The sequence below is a fragment of the Rhea pennata genome, chromosome 3, assembly GCF_028389875.1.
Source record: "Rhea pennata isolate bPtePen1 chromosome 3, bPtePen1.pri, whole genome shotgun sequence".
Lineage (NCBI taxonomy): Eukaryota > Metazoa > Chordata > Aves > Rheiformes > Rheidae > Rhea > Rhea pennata.
The window spans coordinates 12,556,278-12,569,809 of NC_084665.1; the positions used below are offsets into that span (position 1 = coordinate 12,556,278).

General features: G+C 44.8%; 1 protein-coding gene across 1 annotated transcript in view; it reads left to right on the top strand.

Annotated features, from left to right (window-relative positions):
- LOC134138223 (calpain-2 catalytic subunit) overlaps positions 1–13,532 on the top strand; it is a 29,126-nt gene that overhangs the window by 12,435 nt on the left and 3,159 nt on the right. The window contains exons 7-18 of the mRNA XM_062571579.1: positions 396–481; positions 1,173–1,247; positions 1,470–1,630; positions 2,346–2,515; positions 3,937–3,948; positions 5,439–5,650; positions 6,796–6,832; positions 7,679–7,744; positions 8,489–8,546; positions 10,533–10,597; positions 11,985–12,053; positions 13,095–13,173. Coding sequence (XP_062427563.1) covers positions 396–481; positions 1,173–1,247; positions 1,470–1,630; positions 2,346–2,515; positions 3,937–3,948; positions 5,439–5,650; positions 6,796–6,832; positions 7,679–7,744; positions 8,489–8,546; positions 10,533–10,597; positions 11,985–12,053; positions 13,095–13,173 — 1,090 coding nt within the window. The remainder of the gene's footprint in view (positions 1–395; positions 482–1,172; positions 1,248–1,469; positions 1,631–2,345; positions 2,516–3,936; positions 3,949–5,438; positions 5,651–6,795; positions 6,833–7,678; positions 7,745–8,488; positions 8,547–10,532; positions 10,598–11,984; positions 12,054–13,094; positions 13,174–13,532) is intronic.

The following is a 13,532-nucleotide window of genomic DNA, read 5'->3' on the forward strand; positions in this document are numbered from 1 at the left end:
AAAGCATTTGAATGTGAAGGGACGGTTGATGTGTACTGGACAGCTCTAGAGAAATACTCTTTTGTACATGCTTTTTGGAGGCACTGTAGCAGCTTTGTGTTTCCTCTGGTTGAAATCCTATCAGAATTATTTTTAAGCAACACAAGAAGGACATTTTTTGTCCTGAATTTTGATTTGTGCACAGTGTAAACATCTGTGCATGCTTGAGTGATTAGAACACATTCAAAAACAGTTTGGCTTTACGCATTTTGGACCAGATGAGTTAGTGTGCATTTGTGTTTATGTCCTCATGTATAGCTCAAATATTTACTCTACTGCATCCTTTAGCTCCTAAGAAAGGTGGAATAAAGCCCAGTGCTGAGCCCCTGGATAACTAAACCCATCTAACCCATCAGGTGAACTTCAGAGGAAGCATACAAAAGCTGATCAGAATCCGAAATCCTTGGGGGGAAGTGGAATGGACTGGCAAATGGAACGACAAGTGAGTTAAGGGCTTGTTGCCAGCAGGTGCTTATCGCAAGATGTACTACCGTTCCTGCTGTTCTGTCTTCTCTCTACCTGAAATTTCTCTTCAGGTCCCATCTGGTTATGATGTTCTGGCTTCAACACTAGTGTAGTGGTGCTTTCAGCTGTTTAAAAAGATTGATTTATCACTGCCATCTCCCATGTAGGCTTCATGGTATGCTGTGCCCTTCATACTGAAACCTGCCTTCATGTCTGATGCAATGATTTGGTTAGTGATTGCTACAGGCCTTTGTATAGTCTCTGCCTTTTTAACAGCCTGGATTTAGTGGTAAGCTTCTGAAAACTTTTTTTCTAAAAGGACATTAAAACTCTGTTAACAATGAAAGCTGGAAGACTTTTCATTTCTTAGCTGGGCACTATTTTTTGAGGGGCCTTCCTTTTCCCAAATTAAAGCCTCATCTCAAGCAAGCTATTAGCACTCTGCTTCTGATCCTTATCTTGGGTATTTAAAACCTGAGGCATCAAATACGCCAGTTCTTTATATCTTAATTATGATTTAGTTTGAAAGCTCTGGAGCTGCTATCAGCTAGATGTCATGGAACATTGCAGTCATGTAGAACAGCAAGAAAATGAAATCACTGTGTCAGAACAGCTCCGTTAGGATTTGACACCTGCTGCTATATAGTTAATGTGGGTTTGCCTTTCAGCTGCCCAAACTGGAATGGCGTTGACCCTGTGGTACGGGAGCAGCTGACTAGGAGACATGAAGATGGGGAATTTTGGTAAGTAGCACTGGATTTCCACTCACTCTGAAGGAACTGGCCTTTCCTCAGTTTTTTCACGTGATGTACCTTCTCCCACCAAACTCTTGAAGATGAGTGAGCTAATTGGCCAAAAAACTCAAGTGCTAAATCACAGTGAAAGAGAGGGAAGATAGAAAAGGTGTTTTTTCAGAAGAACTGTCCATCCTAAGTAGATGTTTTCTATGGCATTGCTTCCCACAGGATGGCATTCAATGACTTTCTGAGACATTACTCCCGCCTTGAGATCTGCAATTTGACTCCAGACACCCTCGCAAGTGACAGGTACAAGAAGTGGAGTCTGTTGAAATTGGATGGGAACTGGAGACGAGGAGCCACTGCAGGGGGTTGCAGGAATTACCCAAGTAAGAACATGCTGTCACTACAGTCTTTGAGGAAACCTTTGTTCTGGTTGGATTACCTTAGAAATGTGATGTTACACATTTGCACACAGACTCTCTTGGGTCAGGATTGCCTGACCTTGTCTTCCAGTCACAGTTAATTTGTTCTTTCTGTGGGCACTTAAATCTAGGTAGTTGTGTTTGAAGTGGATTAAAGTGAAGTGGGTTAAAGCAGTAGCCCTGGTGAAACAGTGATCAGAGTCCCCTTTCCCTAAGGGCGTGGGGGGCTGAGGCTGGTTCTGACGCCTGCTCCAAGCAGCAGTCAATCAGGCAGGTGTGCACCGTGGCACAAAGCTTGTTTCTTCTTCTGGGGTTGTGCAGCAGTTTTGATGTGGGCATGAGGGTGGCCAACCTTGAGAGCCATGTATCTCCCACAGTGTCGGCACAAACTCAATATCCTTGATACTCGCTAATTTGGCATGGCTTTTCTGAGAGGATATTGTGTCTGGGACCAATGTCCTGAAATACAAATGTTCTGTAAATGTTGCTCCCTGATAAAGGGTTCAGCTGTAGTTGATAAGATGAAGGTTGGGAGTAGTGTTAGTTTTTCTTTCTCATATTCCAGTTTGGAAGTCAGAGCTGCATCTGTCCTAGCTGACAGATTTGTATGTTGGGGTGCAGTTGGTCTCAAAGAAGGCTCTGAGCAGTTTGCACAAATCTACTTCCCTCTCCTTTCCAGACACTTTCTGGATGAATCCACAGTACTTAATCAAGCTGGAAGAAGAAGATGGGGATCCAGACGATCCTGAGAAGGGCTGCACTTTCCTAATTGGCCTGATTCAGAAACACCGTAGGAGGCAGAGGAAGATGGGAGAGGACATGCACACCATTGGCTTTGCAATTTATGAGGCAAGTAAGGCAGTATATGTGCACAAGGGGAAAAGGAAAGTTCACTGTGCAAACTGGGCGGAGCAGTTCTTACCTGCTTCTCTGCTCTGCAGCCTACCAGGAGAAATAGCCTAGAGACCTTGAGAGTAGTGTCCTTGTGGTGTTCTGCACAGTCCTCTGTAAGAGTGGGCTTTCTACTAGAACTCAGCAGAGTTCAGTTGGACACAAGCTGCAGCAAGGAAAATTCCACTTAGATGTTTAAAAAGATATCCTCCACCAAGAGAGTGGTCAAGCACAGGAAGAGGTGCCTGGAGAGATTATGGAATCTACATTCTTGGAGATACTCAGACCTACCCTGGAGAAGGTCTTGAGCAATCTTATGTAACTGATATTGACTTTGCTTTGAGTAGGTGGTTGGACAAGATGACCTGTAGAGGTTCCTTCTTACCTATATTGCTCTATGCTTCTAAATACAGGAGCAAGAAAAGTATTTACAAAAACTAAGAAATGCAGAAATTCAATCTGAGATCAATTTATCATGCAGTAGTAAAAAGAGGCACAATAAGAGCAGCTACAGTAGGGATTTGACCCAGCACGTGATGCTTTCTAGCATATTTGCCCTGGCATGGAAAGTACACCCAGTAGCAGAACCAGCGAAAGCACCTGTAAAACTCATTCTGCTACAAAAAGGATTGGAAACATGTCTATTCTAACTCTTTAACCAAAACATTTAGAGGTATGTTGTTCAGAGCTATAAAGCAGAGATGCTGCGCCTAACAGGGGCTGGAAATAGGAATAATGCTTTTACCTGAGACTTGTAATTTTTTACAGAAATTTGTAATTTCTGTAATTGTAGGCAATAGATGCAACTGCTTTCTTTTCCAATATCCCAGCTTGGAAAAGCTTGTCAAAGAATCTGCTCCCCATGGGCAAATGAGGTTATAAAGCAAAGTTAAGTCCCCTGAGCCCATACAGAAACAGAGGACTGCATTATTGTATTGCTTAGCCCCTCTTCCTCTGCTGAACGTGAAGAGGTCAGTGAGTGAAAGAGAAGGTGGTAAAAAATAATAAAGAAACTGAGTCAGTGAAAAATATCACTGACTGTTCCCAGGCCAATCATGAGAGCTGTGTGGGTGTCTCACAGTGGGCTGCAGAGGAGAGTGTCAGCAGGAAAACATGATCAGCTTGGCTACATCTGTGCTAGCGTCTGCCCACGCTGCTGGGACAAGCCCTGTGCCACTCCAGGACGGAGTCAGGAACTGAGGCAGCATTAAGCAGTGTGGGTGACATGGGCTCAGCACTCAAGTTCCCTCCTTTGTTGTGTGTTGGGGGTTTTTTGGTGCATCTCCTGAAGCATGTGGGTGGACCCTCTAAACAACAGTGAAAAGAAATAACCCTGGAACAACAAACAAACAAATAACTTTATCCCAATTTCCTTGCAGGTGCCCCCAGAGGTATGTGGTATGGATTGGTGTTCAAGGTACAGAGTTGGAGATGAATGTCTTGGGGGGAAAAAAACTGTTAAGAAGATGCTCCTTCATAGACTCTCTGCAGTCAGCATGACTGTACAGTCAAAAGTTAGAGGCTGTTTATTCTGGAAGTGGGCTGGGATCATGTTTGCTTTTTTTGAGAACATCTTGGTATGGGTAAGAGCTGTCTGTACTGCAGAAATTTGCCAAAGCTGCTCTTTCACTGGTCTTTTTCTAGCCATATCAAACCATACCTACTCCTGCAGAACACAGCTATTACTTTTCAGGTTTGCACACAGTTCGTGTCTGACACACAACTAATAATCCAAATAAGTGTTTGTTTTCATTTCCTTAAGCACTCTTTGGGTTTTTTCCTGTTTCTACCTGCAGCTAGTTAATAGCAGGCCCTAGGGGTCAGAGAGGTGTGTGCAATGCAGTGAGCTCCATACGCAATTCAAGGCAGGGCCGCGGCACCTCTGAGCTGGTGCTTCTCGGAGGAAGAAATGAGCTTGAGCAAAATGCCAGGGCAACCTCGTTGCATGGCTGCCTGCACCGGAGAGGGTGCGTGCAGAGTGCCCAGGGCACCTCACAGCTCCTGAGGCGATGCGCAGAGCGTCCTGCGGCACAAGTTGCTGTAACATTTTTTTTTTGTTTGTTTGTTTTTTTTTTAACCAAGCAGGAATTTTTATCATCCCTGTTAACTACATTTCTTATATACCTTTTGAATGTTTTAGTAGCATTCTGATTCTGATAGCTGCTCAACCCTTACCCTAGTGGTCCAAAAAATGATTTATATAAAAAAGAAACTCAAACTACAGTCCCTTAACTTTTTTTCCACTGTATGTGGAATTTTTATCCCACCATTGCAACAGGTCTGACAAGTTTTGCGTTCTTAAAAGTCTGTGAAGGAGAAGGTTTCCAGACAGTCCATGTTTCTTATACTTGCTTCTAGATCTGAGGTAGCTGATCGTGATAAATCCAGTTTAGAAGAGTTTACTCTGGAAGATACTACACTCCAAATACGTTTTTATAAAGTGTAATGTTCCTTTTATTCTTAAAGGGCTTTAGAGCTGGGCTCACTGCCTCAAGGCAGTCTGCCTTCATAGGCAGAGTTGAGCCGAGATGCCCTGGTGGTAGCGTCTCCTGAGAGCAGAGAAATATCAGTAGTAAAACATTTAGCTTTAAAGAAGGTGGTTGGTGCTAAGAGTCTGCCAGATGCCTTCACAAACTATTCATCTGTAAAACATAAGCTTGAATGTCTGACTGAGATGATCTGCAAAATACACTTGCACCTGCAGCTCAGGAGTATTGTGTTGTGATACCCTTTGGCTTTTTTTTTTTTCTGTCTTTTAATTCCGTTGAACTGATACGTATCTTTTCATACTTAACTAATTATAATTTCTATTATATTCTTAATTTTTAAATGCAAATACATGCAAATGCTGGAGGTTTTCTGTTTCTTTGTTTTTCGTAAGTTTTCTGGCCAGACGAATGTTCATCTGAGCAAAAACTTTTTCCTGACAAACAAAGCGAGAGAGAGGTCAAACACCTTTATCAACCTCCGAGAAGTGTTGAACCGGTTCAAGCTTCCTGCGGGAGAATATATCATCGTGCCGTCTACCTTTGAACCCGACAAGAATGGGGATTTCTGCCTCCGAGTCTTCTCTGAAAAAAATGCCGATTCCAAGTAGGTGACTGTTCTGTAACTGTGTAGCTGCGGGACGTGCGTGGGCGCGCCGTGTGCGGGTCTGGGGGCATGCAGCAGCGCAGCTACGGGGCAGAGCGGCGGGTGCTGTTAATGCCTTTAAGCCTATAAAGTGTGTGGGGGGGGGGAGGGTGGTTTTTTGTGTTGTCGTCGTCGTTTTGGTTGGCGGTCCCACCTGGGGGCCGATGAACACGTTCACAGGCAGCCTTTGATCCCGGGCCTGGGCTCTCCCGGCTGCGGAGGGTCGTCCCCTCCGGGCACAGGGGTGAAAGCTGGACTCTGCGCAAGGCACCGTGCTGGGGGGAGCCGGCTGGGCACCCCCCATGGTGCGGGGCGTCCTGTCGGTCCTTGTTGGTCCCTGGACAAACTGGCTTTACTATATCCTGCCTTTGAATTGGCCATAGTCTGACTGAAGCCTACAAAACCTGGCTAAAAGGGAGAAGCGTCCTTCGCTCTGGCAGTTGTGCCCTGAATGACCAGACTGAGAGTCCGTGCGGGTATTTTGTGTTTAATTCCACTTTCTTGACTCAGTGATGTTCTGGAAATGGAAGCGATGGAGAAACTGTTTATGTGCAAAAGAGGAAAGTTTGAGTAAACGTAGCAAGAAGGAATGAGTCTTTTTTTGGTTAATTTTATTCCCAGCTCTGGCTGGGCAGGCGTTTCTAGTAATTGGGCTGTAACCAGCTGGATTCCACAGCACGAGAAACCCCAGAGGGTGGCAGTACAGGAGATGCTAAATGTATGTGTTTTGCGACTTCTACGAACGTGTTAATCAGGAGAAATGATGTCACTCTTTAAAAGTCATGCTGGAAAAAATTCAAGGTACTTGCTCAGCTAAATGATACCTCTGATAAAATTAGAAAGGGTTGTAATGGAACTAGCTAATTAGCTGTGAAGCCATGAGAAAAGTTCTGATGTGTTGCAGCTTAAAAAGCAGATAGGCTGGGGTATTAGGGAGGGATTTCCTGGTTTTCCATAACTATTTCCTAATTACAAGAAAAATACTTGAATGTTCATCATTATTACCATAATACAAAGAATTCCTCATTAACTGAAACTTTAAGTAAAGATATCAGAAAAGTGACTTTTTCTTTGCTTTTAATGTCAATCTCTTTATTTTTTTCTAGGGTTATAGATGATGAAATAGAGGCCAATTTTGAAGAGGTAAATCTTAAATATTATAAATTGAGATAATTTTGTCATAAATATAGGGGTTGGATTATCCTGTGCCCTGTGCAGTACAGCACAGTACACAGTATAGTACTTTTCCTATAAATGTTATCAAGAACTTTGGAAGCGGATCTTCGGATACCCGTAGCTGAATGTCCAGCAAAGACAATGGAAACAACACAAGCAATATTGCTACAAGTGAATGTAGCCTTTCCAGGCACCAGGTCGGTCACTATCTGCAGAAGTAACTGAAGCCAAGGGAAATTCCCTTTGCTCTCCAGACGTAGATACCAACAGTGCAGGCTTAGGACTCCCTCTAGCCGTGTGTGTGTTTTTGCCTGCAGTGTTTTTTCCGTGAGTAAGAAGTGGCTCCCCATATGTTTAGTCTTGCCAAAGTTGAGAATCTCGCCTCTTAAGGCACCATGTTATATGTCTATCACTTCGTGTGATTTTTTTTTTGCAAGGTGAGAACCTACATTTTGCTTGCTTTTCTGTAAGTGGAGACAGCTGCTCCAACAGTAGTAGTAGCAGCAGTGATGAAGTTCTGGGTTTGGTTTTTGGGGGGTTTTTAGGATAAAATAAAGACTTAATTTGATCTTTTTTTTTTTTTTTTTTTTTTTTTTTTTTTTTTAAGTAAAACCAGTAGAAAAATATTGGTTCCTACAGTCTTTGCAGCACCAGCCCTGAAACCAAAACTGACTATAATCAAAGCAAAATTACTGTGTACCTTCAGCTTTGCAATTTAAGTTGCATAGTTTTTACTAGAGGCAAGAATATGCATTAAATACACCTCTGTCAGAAAAATTCCAGCTTTCAGTATTCTGCATTTCTCTTCTGTAGGCTGAGATCAGTGAGGATGACATTGAACCCAGTTTTAAAAAAACCTTTGGACAGCTAGCAGGAAGTGTGAGTATTTTTTGTTATGTCTTACTGGTAGCCTAGGTGAGTGGATAAGAGAGCTCTCTTGCCTAGTATGCAGTTTAATTCCTGTGCTGAGTCACATTTCAAACACGTGCATAATTGTGCATGCAGACATCTGTGTAGTGGTCCATTTACTCGTGCTGTGGACTTCTTGGAGCCCCTGGCAAGCAGTCTCCATTCTCTTTGAACTGCGGACTTGACTTTCATCCCTGCAGGGATGTCCTTGAGGCAGCGCGTTCGGTCTGTGCGCGCGCCGAGGTGCGTGGGCCCCTCTCCGGGGTGACAGAGGGCTGGGTTACCTCTCCTCCCTAGGCTTATCTCAGCCGCCCTGGTAGTGCGCAGCCAAGAGAGCGGAGTGAAACCTCACTGGGCAGTTGCTGCTGGATGAACTTAGAGCTTGCGTTTCCGTCGGCACGTGCTGAGAGCTCCTGACCGCTTCATGGGGGCAGTGGGCAGTCCAGTGGTATCCAGACTGGCTTCTATGGGGGTGCAGGTGGGTTTGCCAGGAGGCACGGTAGAAAGGCAAATAAGGTACTTGCAAATAAGGTACGACCTGCACCATACAAGGCGTACATATAAACTAGACTTGCGTTGCAAGGCATTGGCAGAAACTCCCAGGGGATACTCAGATTTGGCAAACTCACCTGAAGGAGTCTAGAGGCTGCTTAGGAGATGGTGTCTACAACCCCCAGTTGCCAGAATTTGATTTTATTTTCCTCTTTTCCACAGGATGCAGAGATCTCTGCCTTTGAACTGCGCAATATCTTGAATAAAATCATGGCTAGACGTAAGTACTTTCCTCCAGCTTTCCTTCAGTTGGCTGTTAGCAGGTTACAGGTGGGACTCCAAGAGCACAGAACACACCACTAACTTAGGCAGGGTCAGATCCTTGGCCTCTGCTCCAGGCCTGCAGCTTGCCCTCTCTGTATTGCCAGGGGCCCGTACCCTGCTCCTTCAGGGGGTTGCAGAAATGCTTAGGCTGCGCCTGCGCTGAAGGCGTGTTTTACAGGACGTGTGCTTTGGCAGGGTGCATATGGATTCCTGGTAAAAATGGATGCCTGGTATCCCAGGATCCGACAGTTTGCATTGTTTGACATGAAGATGGACTGATTTGATTAATGGACTGGGGAAAGTATTGCTGCTACTTTCATGCTGAATGATTCAGGATTCAAACTTGACATGAAATGTTAAATAAGTTGGCACTCAGGTTATCGGACAAACTGCCTGCTGCTATTTCTGCAAACTATAAGCAACTATAGGCAACAACTATAAGCCTCGTGGAGGCCAACTAAAAGTACTCTGCAAGTGACAGTCACCAGGCATCCTACTGTCGCATATTCCTCGGGAACTGTAGTTAGCATCTCGACTTGTGGAGCTGCAGAGTCTGCCTGTGCATCCACCTCCCTGCCTGGAGAGAGGAGTGCTGTGGCAACCTGCACCAGGCTAGCTGAGGGACCTGGAGGTCATATTGCTGTCGTAGGTGAAGAGAGTTTTAAACGAGAAATTTGTTCACCAAAACAACTTGTGTCTGAGGGAAAAAAAAAAAAAAAAAAGCAATCTACTGTGTAAAAGAATAGCTTGTATCTGAGAACAGCTTTTTTCTGAAGAGAAATAATGTGAGGCTATGACAGAACAACTTGTAGCTTTGTGGTTCGTCTTGCTGAGCAGTTTGCTGCCCCTCACCCCCATCAGCTGCCCATTTTCAGAGGTGGGGACCAAGGCACAGCCAGTGGTCTCGGATGTCCCTGACCAGGAGGAGGAACTTCAAATCTCTGGGCTTCCTGGCGTTTTTCAGTGAAGTCGTTCAGACCTTGTCACTGGGTTATTTTCCCTTCCATTAAAAAGTGCTCGAGCTTGAAGAGGTAGGTTTCCGTAATTTCCACAGTGGAATCTTAGGCAGGCAGCATCTGTGGGCACCAACCAATTAACAGTTGGGTATTATTTGTAACCAGGCTTGATTTGATGTTCTTCCCCTGCATGAAGCTGTCTCCTGTTGACTGCCACAGGGGCTCAGAAGTCCATGTTATCCACAAAAGTCCACCCTTGTCTTTGTTGGCAGACAAAAGGTGCTTGATCTGTCTGTGCTTCTGTAGCACACGTGCAAACCAGAGTGATTGGGGTGTTTGCTTGGGGAAACATCCCAGCTAACTTCCACCCTAGATTTCGTTGCCTGGGAATCACCGGGAGGCTGCTGATTAGCCGGCTCTTTGTGCAAATCAAGAACCATCTTACCCCCGGTTGCAGGGAGCCCGGCAGTTTTTGCTGGTGTGCCCTCCCACCTAAAGTTCTCTGTTGCCTGCAAATCCTGACTAGAGCGCTTGGGGGGGGGGGGTAAACTTTGCCCCCCTGCAGTGCCGGTGAGAAGGACCAGAAGCGGTGTCTTACCTTAAAAGGGGCAGCTCTGCAACATAAGGCTGTTTCTCTTCCAGCGTTTGAGGGAAACTCTAGGATTTTCTGGCAGCAGTTCTCCTGCCTGCGGCTGGGCGGGTGCCGCATCTCCACAGTGTGCAGGCCCTGTTGCATTAGGGACTTGCTGGTTCCCAAAGGCTTAAGATGATACCAGTAATTCCCGGACCACTAGGCAGGCATCCGCCGCTGCTCGCTGCGCTGATACGGCCCTGCCTGGGACAGTGGTGCAGCAGAACACCTCTTCCCAAAGGAAGATTTCATGTAGATTTTCATTACACACTGTAGTTAGAGTTCCCAAGCTACTTAGGAAGGTGGTGTGGTACAGCATGCAACAGTAACCCTGCCTTTGGCTCTTTCTTTACAGGCCAGGATATTAAATCGGATGGCTTTAGTATTGAGACGTGCAAAATAATGGTTGACCTATTAGATGTATCCTTTAAGGCTGCTCCGAGGCAATATTCTTCTGGCTATGCTGAAGCAGGTGAGCTGCTGCCTTCCTGGTGGCAGGTCCGTACCGATGTATTGGTGACTCCGAAGGCGAAGCAGCTGGGTTTTCCCTGCATGGAAGCAGTAGCCCTGCTGCTGACTGCAGCAGCCGCATTTTCTCAGGCAGTGGGGAAAAGTCTGTCCTCAGAGACGATCGCCTGCTTTAAAGTCTTCCCTGCTGCGGTGGGTTCTGGTTTAGCTGGTGACAGTGATGGTTTAGCTGGTGCTGGGGAAAGGCACTGACTGGCTCGCAGCAGTGCATGGTGCAGATAGCCCTGCTGAGGGAATTTGGACTAGTCCTTCTAGTCCTTCTAGTCCTTCTAGTCCTTCTAGTCCTTCTAGTCCTTCTAGTCCTTCTAGTCCTTCTAGTCCTTCTAGTCCTTCTAGTCCTTCTAGTCCTTCTAGTCCTTCTAGTCCTTCTAGTCCTTCTAGTCCTTCTAGTCCTTCTAGTCCTTCTAGTCCTTCTAGTCCTTCTAGTCCTTCTAGTCCTTTATTTTTTCTCTATTTTTTCTGTTTTTCTGTTTATTTTCTCTATTTTTTCCAGTTCTGCAATGGCTGGTTTTGGTAAGGGCATTTTAAAGCCAGATGGACTTCTGGAAAATAAGGCAAACAAGCAGCAGGCAGCTAGACAGCATGCTGGTTTTTTTGGAGCTGTTACTACAAAGAGTGAGGGCAAAAGTGTAGGGTGAGGGATTCGAGTCTAAGAATAGTTGTGTTCAGTTTGTCCGTGAAGTGGGAGTTGAATTGCAGAGTCAGAAAAAGGAAAAATTACCTAAACAAGATGAAGTTCTGCTATAATTTGATGGAAAATATGGCAGTCCCTAGGGGCACTCCAGCAGTTTTGGGAGAGATGCAATGACAGGGTTCGTCTGGTACCTGTTTCTTCAAGAACTTAAAATTGTGTAAATAGCAGGCTTGCTCATGGCTTTATCCTGTTTACAGTCCAGACTTTACACTCATGCTCCTAAAACTGTACTGAACTACCTGTGTGGAACAAAATGGTACCATCTCTGCTCTTTTATGCATGTATTAAAAAGGTAAAGAAAAGCCATGGAGGAGCAGAAAGCTTGGTGAACTAATCACTGTTTAAATTAATCAGTCAATCTCATCTTACTGGTTTAGAAATTAAAGCACGAAAGGAAATCTTATAGAGCAGTTATGTATTCAACAGGACCAGTTTGTAAGAAACAAGCTTCACCAACAGCTTGCATCTTTTTAATTGCAATTTTTTGAGTTTTGAGTTAACACTGCCCCCTATGTAAATCTAGCAAAGGGAGTGGGGAGAAATACTTTCTCTTCCTTCTAAAGAGTTTACCTTAACTCAAACAAGACTGATGGGAGCGGTAAACTGGGACTGAAGGAATTCCACACGCTCTGGACAAAGATTCAGAAATACCAGGTAAGAAGCAAGTTTTTAAACATACAATAAAGTATAGAGGTGGTTGTGGATTGACTTGCTTCATGCAATATGTAGCTATTAGATAGTATGTGTGCCAATTTCTGTATGCAGTACCTTGGTATATAATCACAGAAAAGTGTATTTTATTCCATTGGAGGAAGGGGGAAAAGTTCAGTAAGCTTCTCTTACCCTGAGGGAGAAAGGAGGCCTCAGCTCCTAGTGATGCCTACAGCATTTCATAGGCTAAAGACAGAAGGAAAAAGGAAACACAAAAACAGCGGTCAAATATGTACAGTAAAACTTGTGTTATTTAACTCCCATGTCTGTCCTAGTTGAACCTCAGCTACGTTAGTCAGTCAGTGAAACTAATAGTACAACCGAAAAATCCTCCCAAACCACGTGCATCTACATGAAGCGGCAGGTGATAAAAATTGAGTTATTTTCTTCCGTGTTTTACTTGGTAGCTCCACGCTGTCTGCTCGAGACCGTGCCGACTGGGAGTCGGGCGGCAGCCAGACTTCCCAACAGCGTGGACACAGCAGGGGACTTGCAGCACCAGGGACTCCTTTTAGCTCATGATGCATTTGTTCCCTCAGGCCCCAAGGTTTTACTCCTGAGAGCCGACACGTGTGTCAGCTTGTCCATCAGCTGCCTGGTAGAGGACTGAAGGAACAGCTGCCTCTCTTCCTGGCTCCCTCCTCGAGGGTTTGGGGTTCTTTGATTACTTGCCCCCTAAAATATTTGTCTTCCCACTTACCAGTGCACGTTTAGTGTAGGTCTTACTGCTTGCTCTATTAATGATCCTGCGGCCGTACGTGGGCACGTCAGAAACTCTCCAGAGTCTTAATCCAGTCTGACTGCCTCATTAAAACATCTGGGTGTTTCTAAAGCTACTCCTAGATGAACTGGGGGATATTCGCGTGCAGGCCTTCTGACAAACGGTTTGAACATTTCTAAGCAAGGTGCAGCCTGAATTTTAAAACACTTCTGACTGAAGCTATGAATTATTGACCAGGTTGACTTTGGTTTTGTGTTCTACAGAAAATTTACAGAGAAATTGATGTGGATCGATCTGGTACCATGAACTCGTATGAGATGAGGAGAGCACTGGAAGCAGCAGGTTTCCTCTTGTTCTTTTTTTTAAATCATCAGTTTCAGGCTAGTTGATAGATATTCCCTGCTGTCCCTTATACCAGTTTCAGAGCTCTTTACCTAGTTCAGTGCTTTCAGGAATCAAATTTCCATTTGCAGAGGCTCTAGGGACTAAGACTGACACTTCTAAGTTGAAGCATGTTGTATTCCTGGACCTGAAAGATCTCCACTGAATCCATATGCTTTGCCTGGGCTGTTGTCTCTATGTAGCAATGTCTTGCTGTACAGGCACACTAAAAGCACCTCAAACAAGGAACCTGTTTACCATTTTCTTTAGAGACAGGTTTTGGTGGGGTGTTTTGTGTGTTAATCCTTAGTATTTTATTT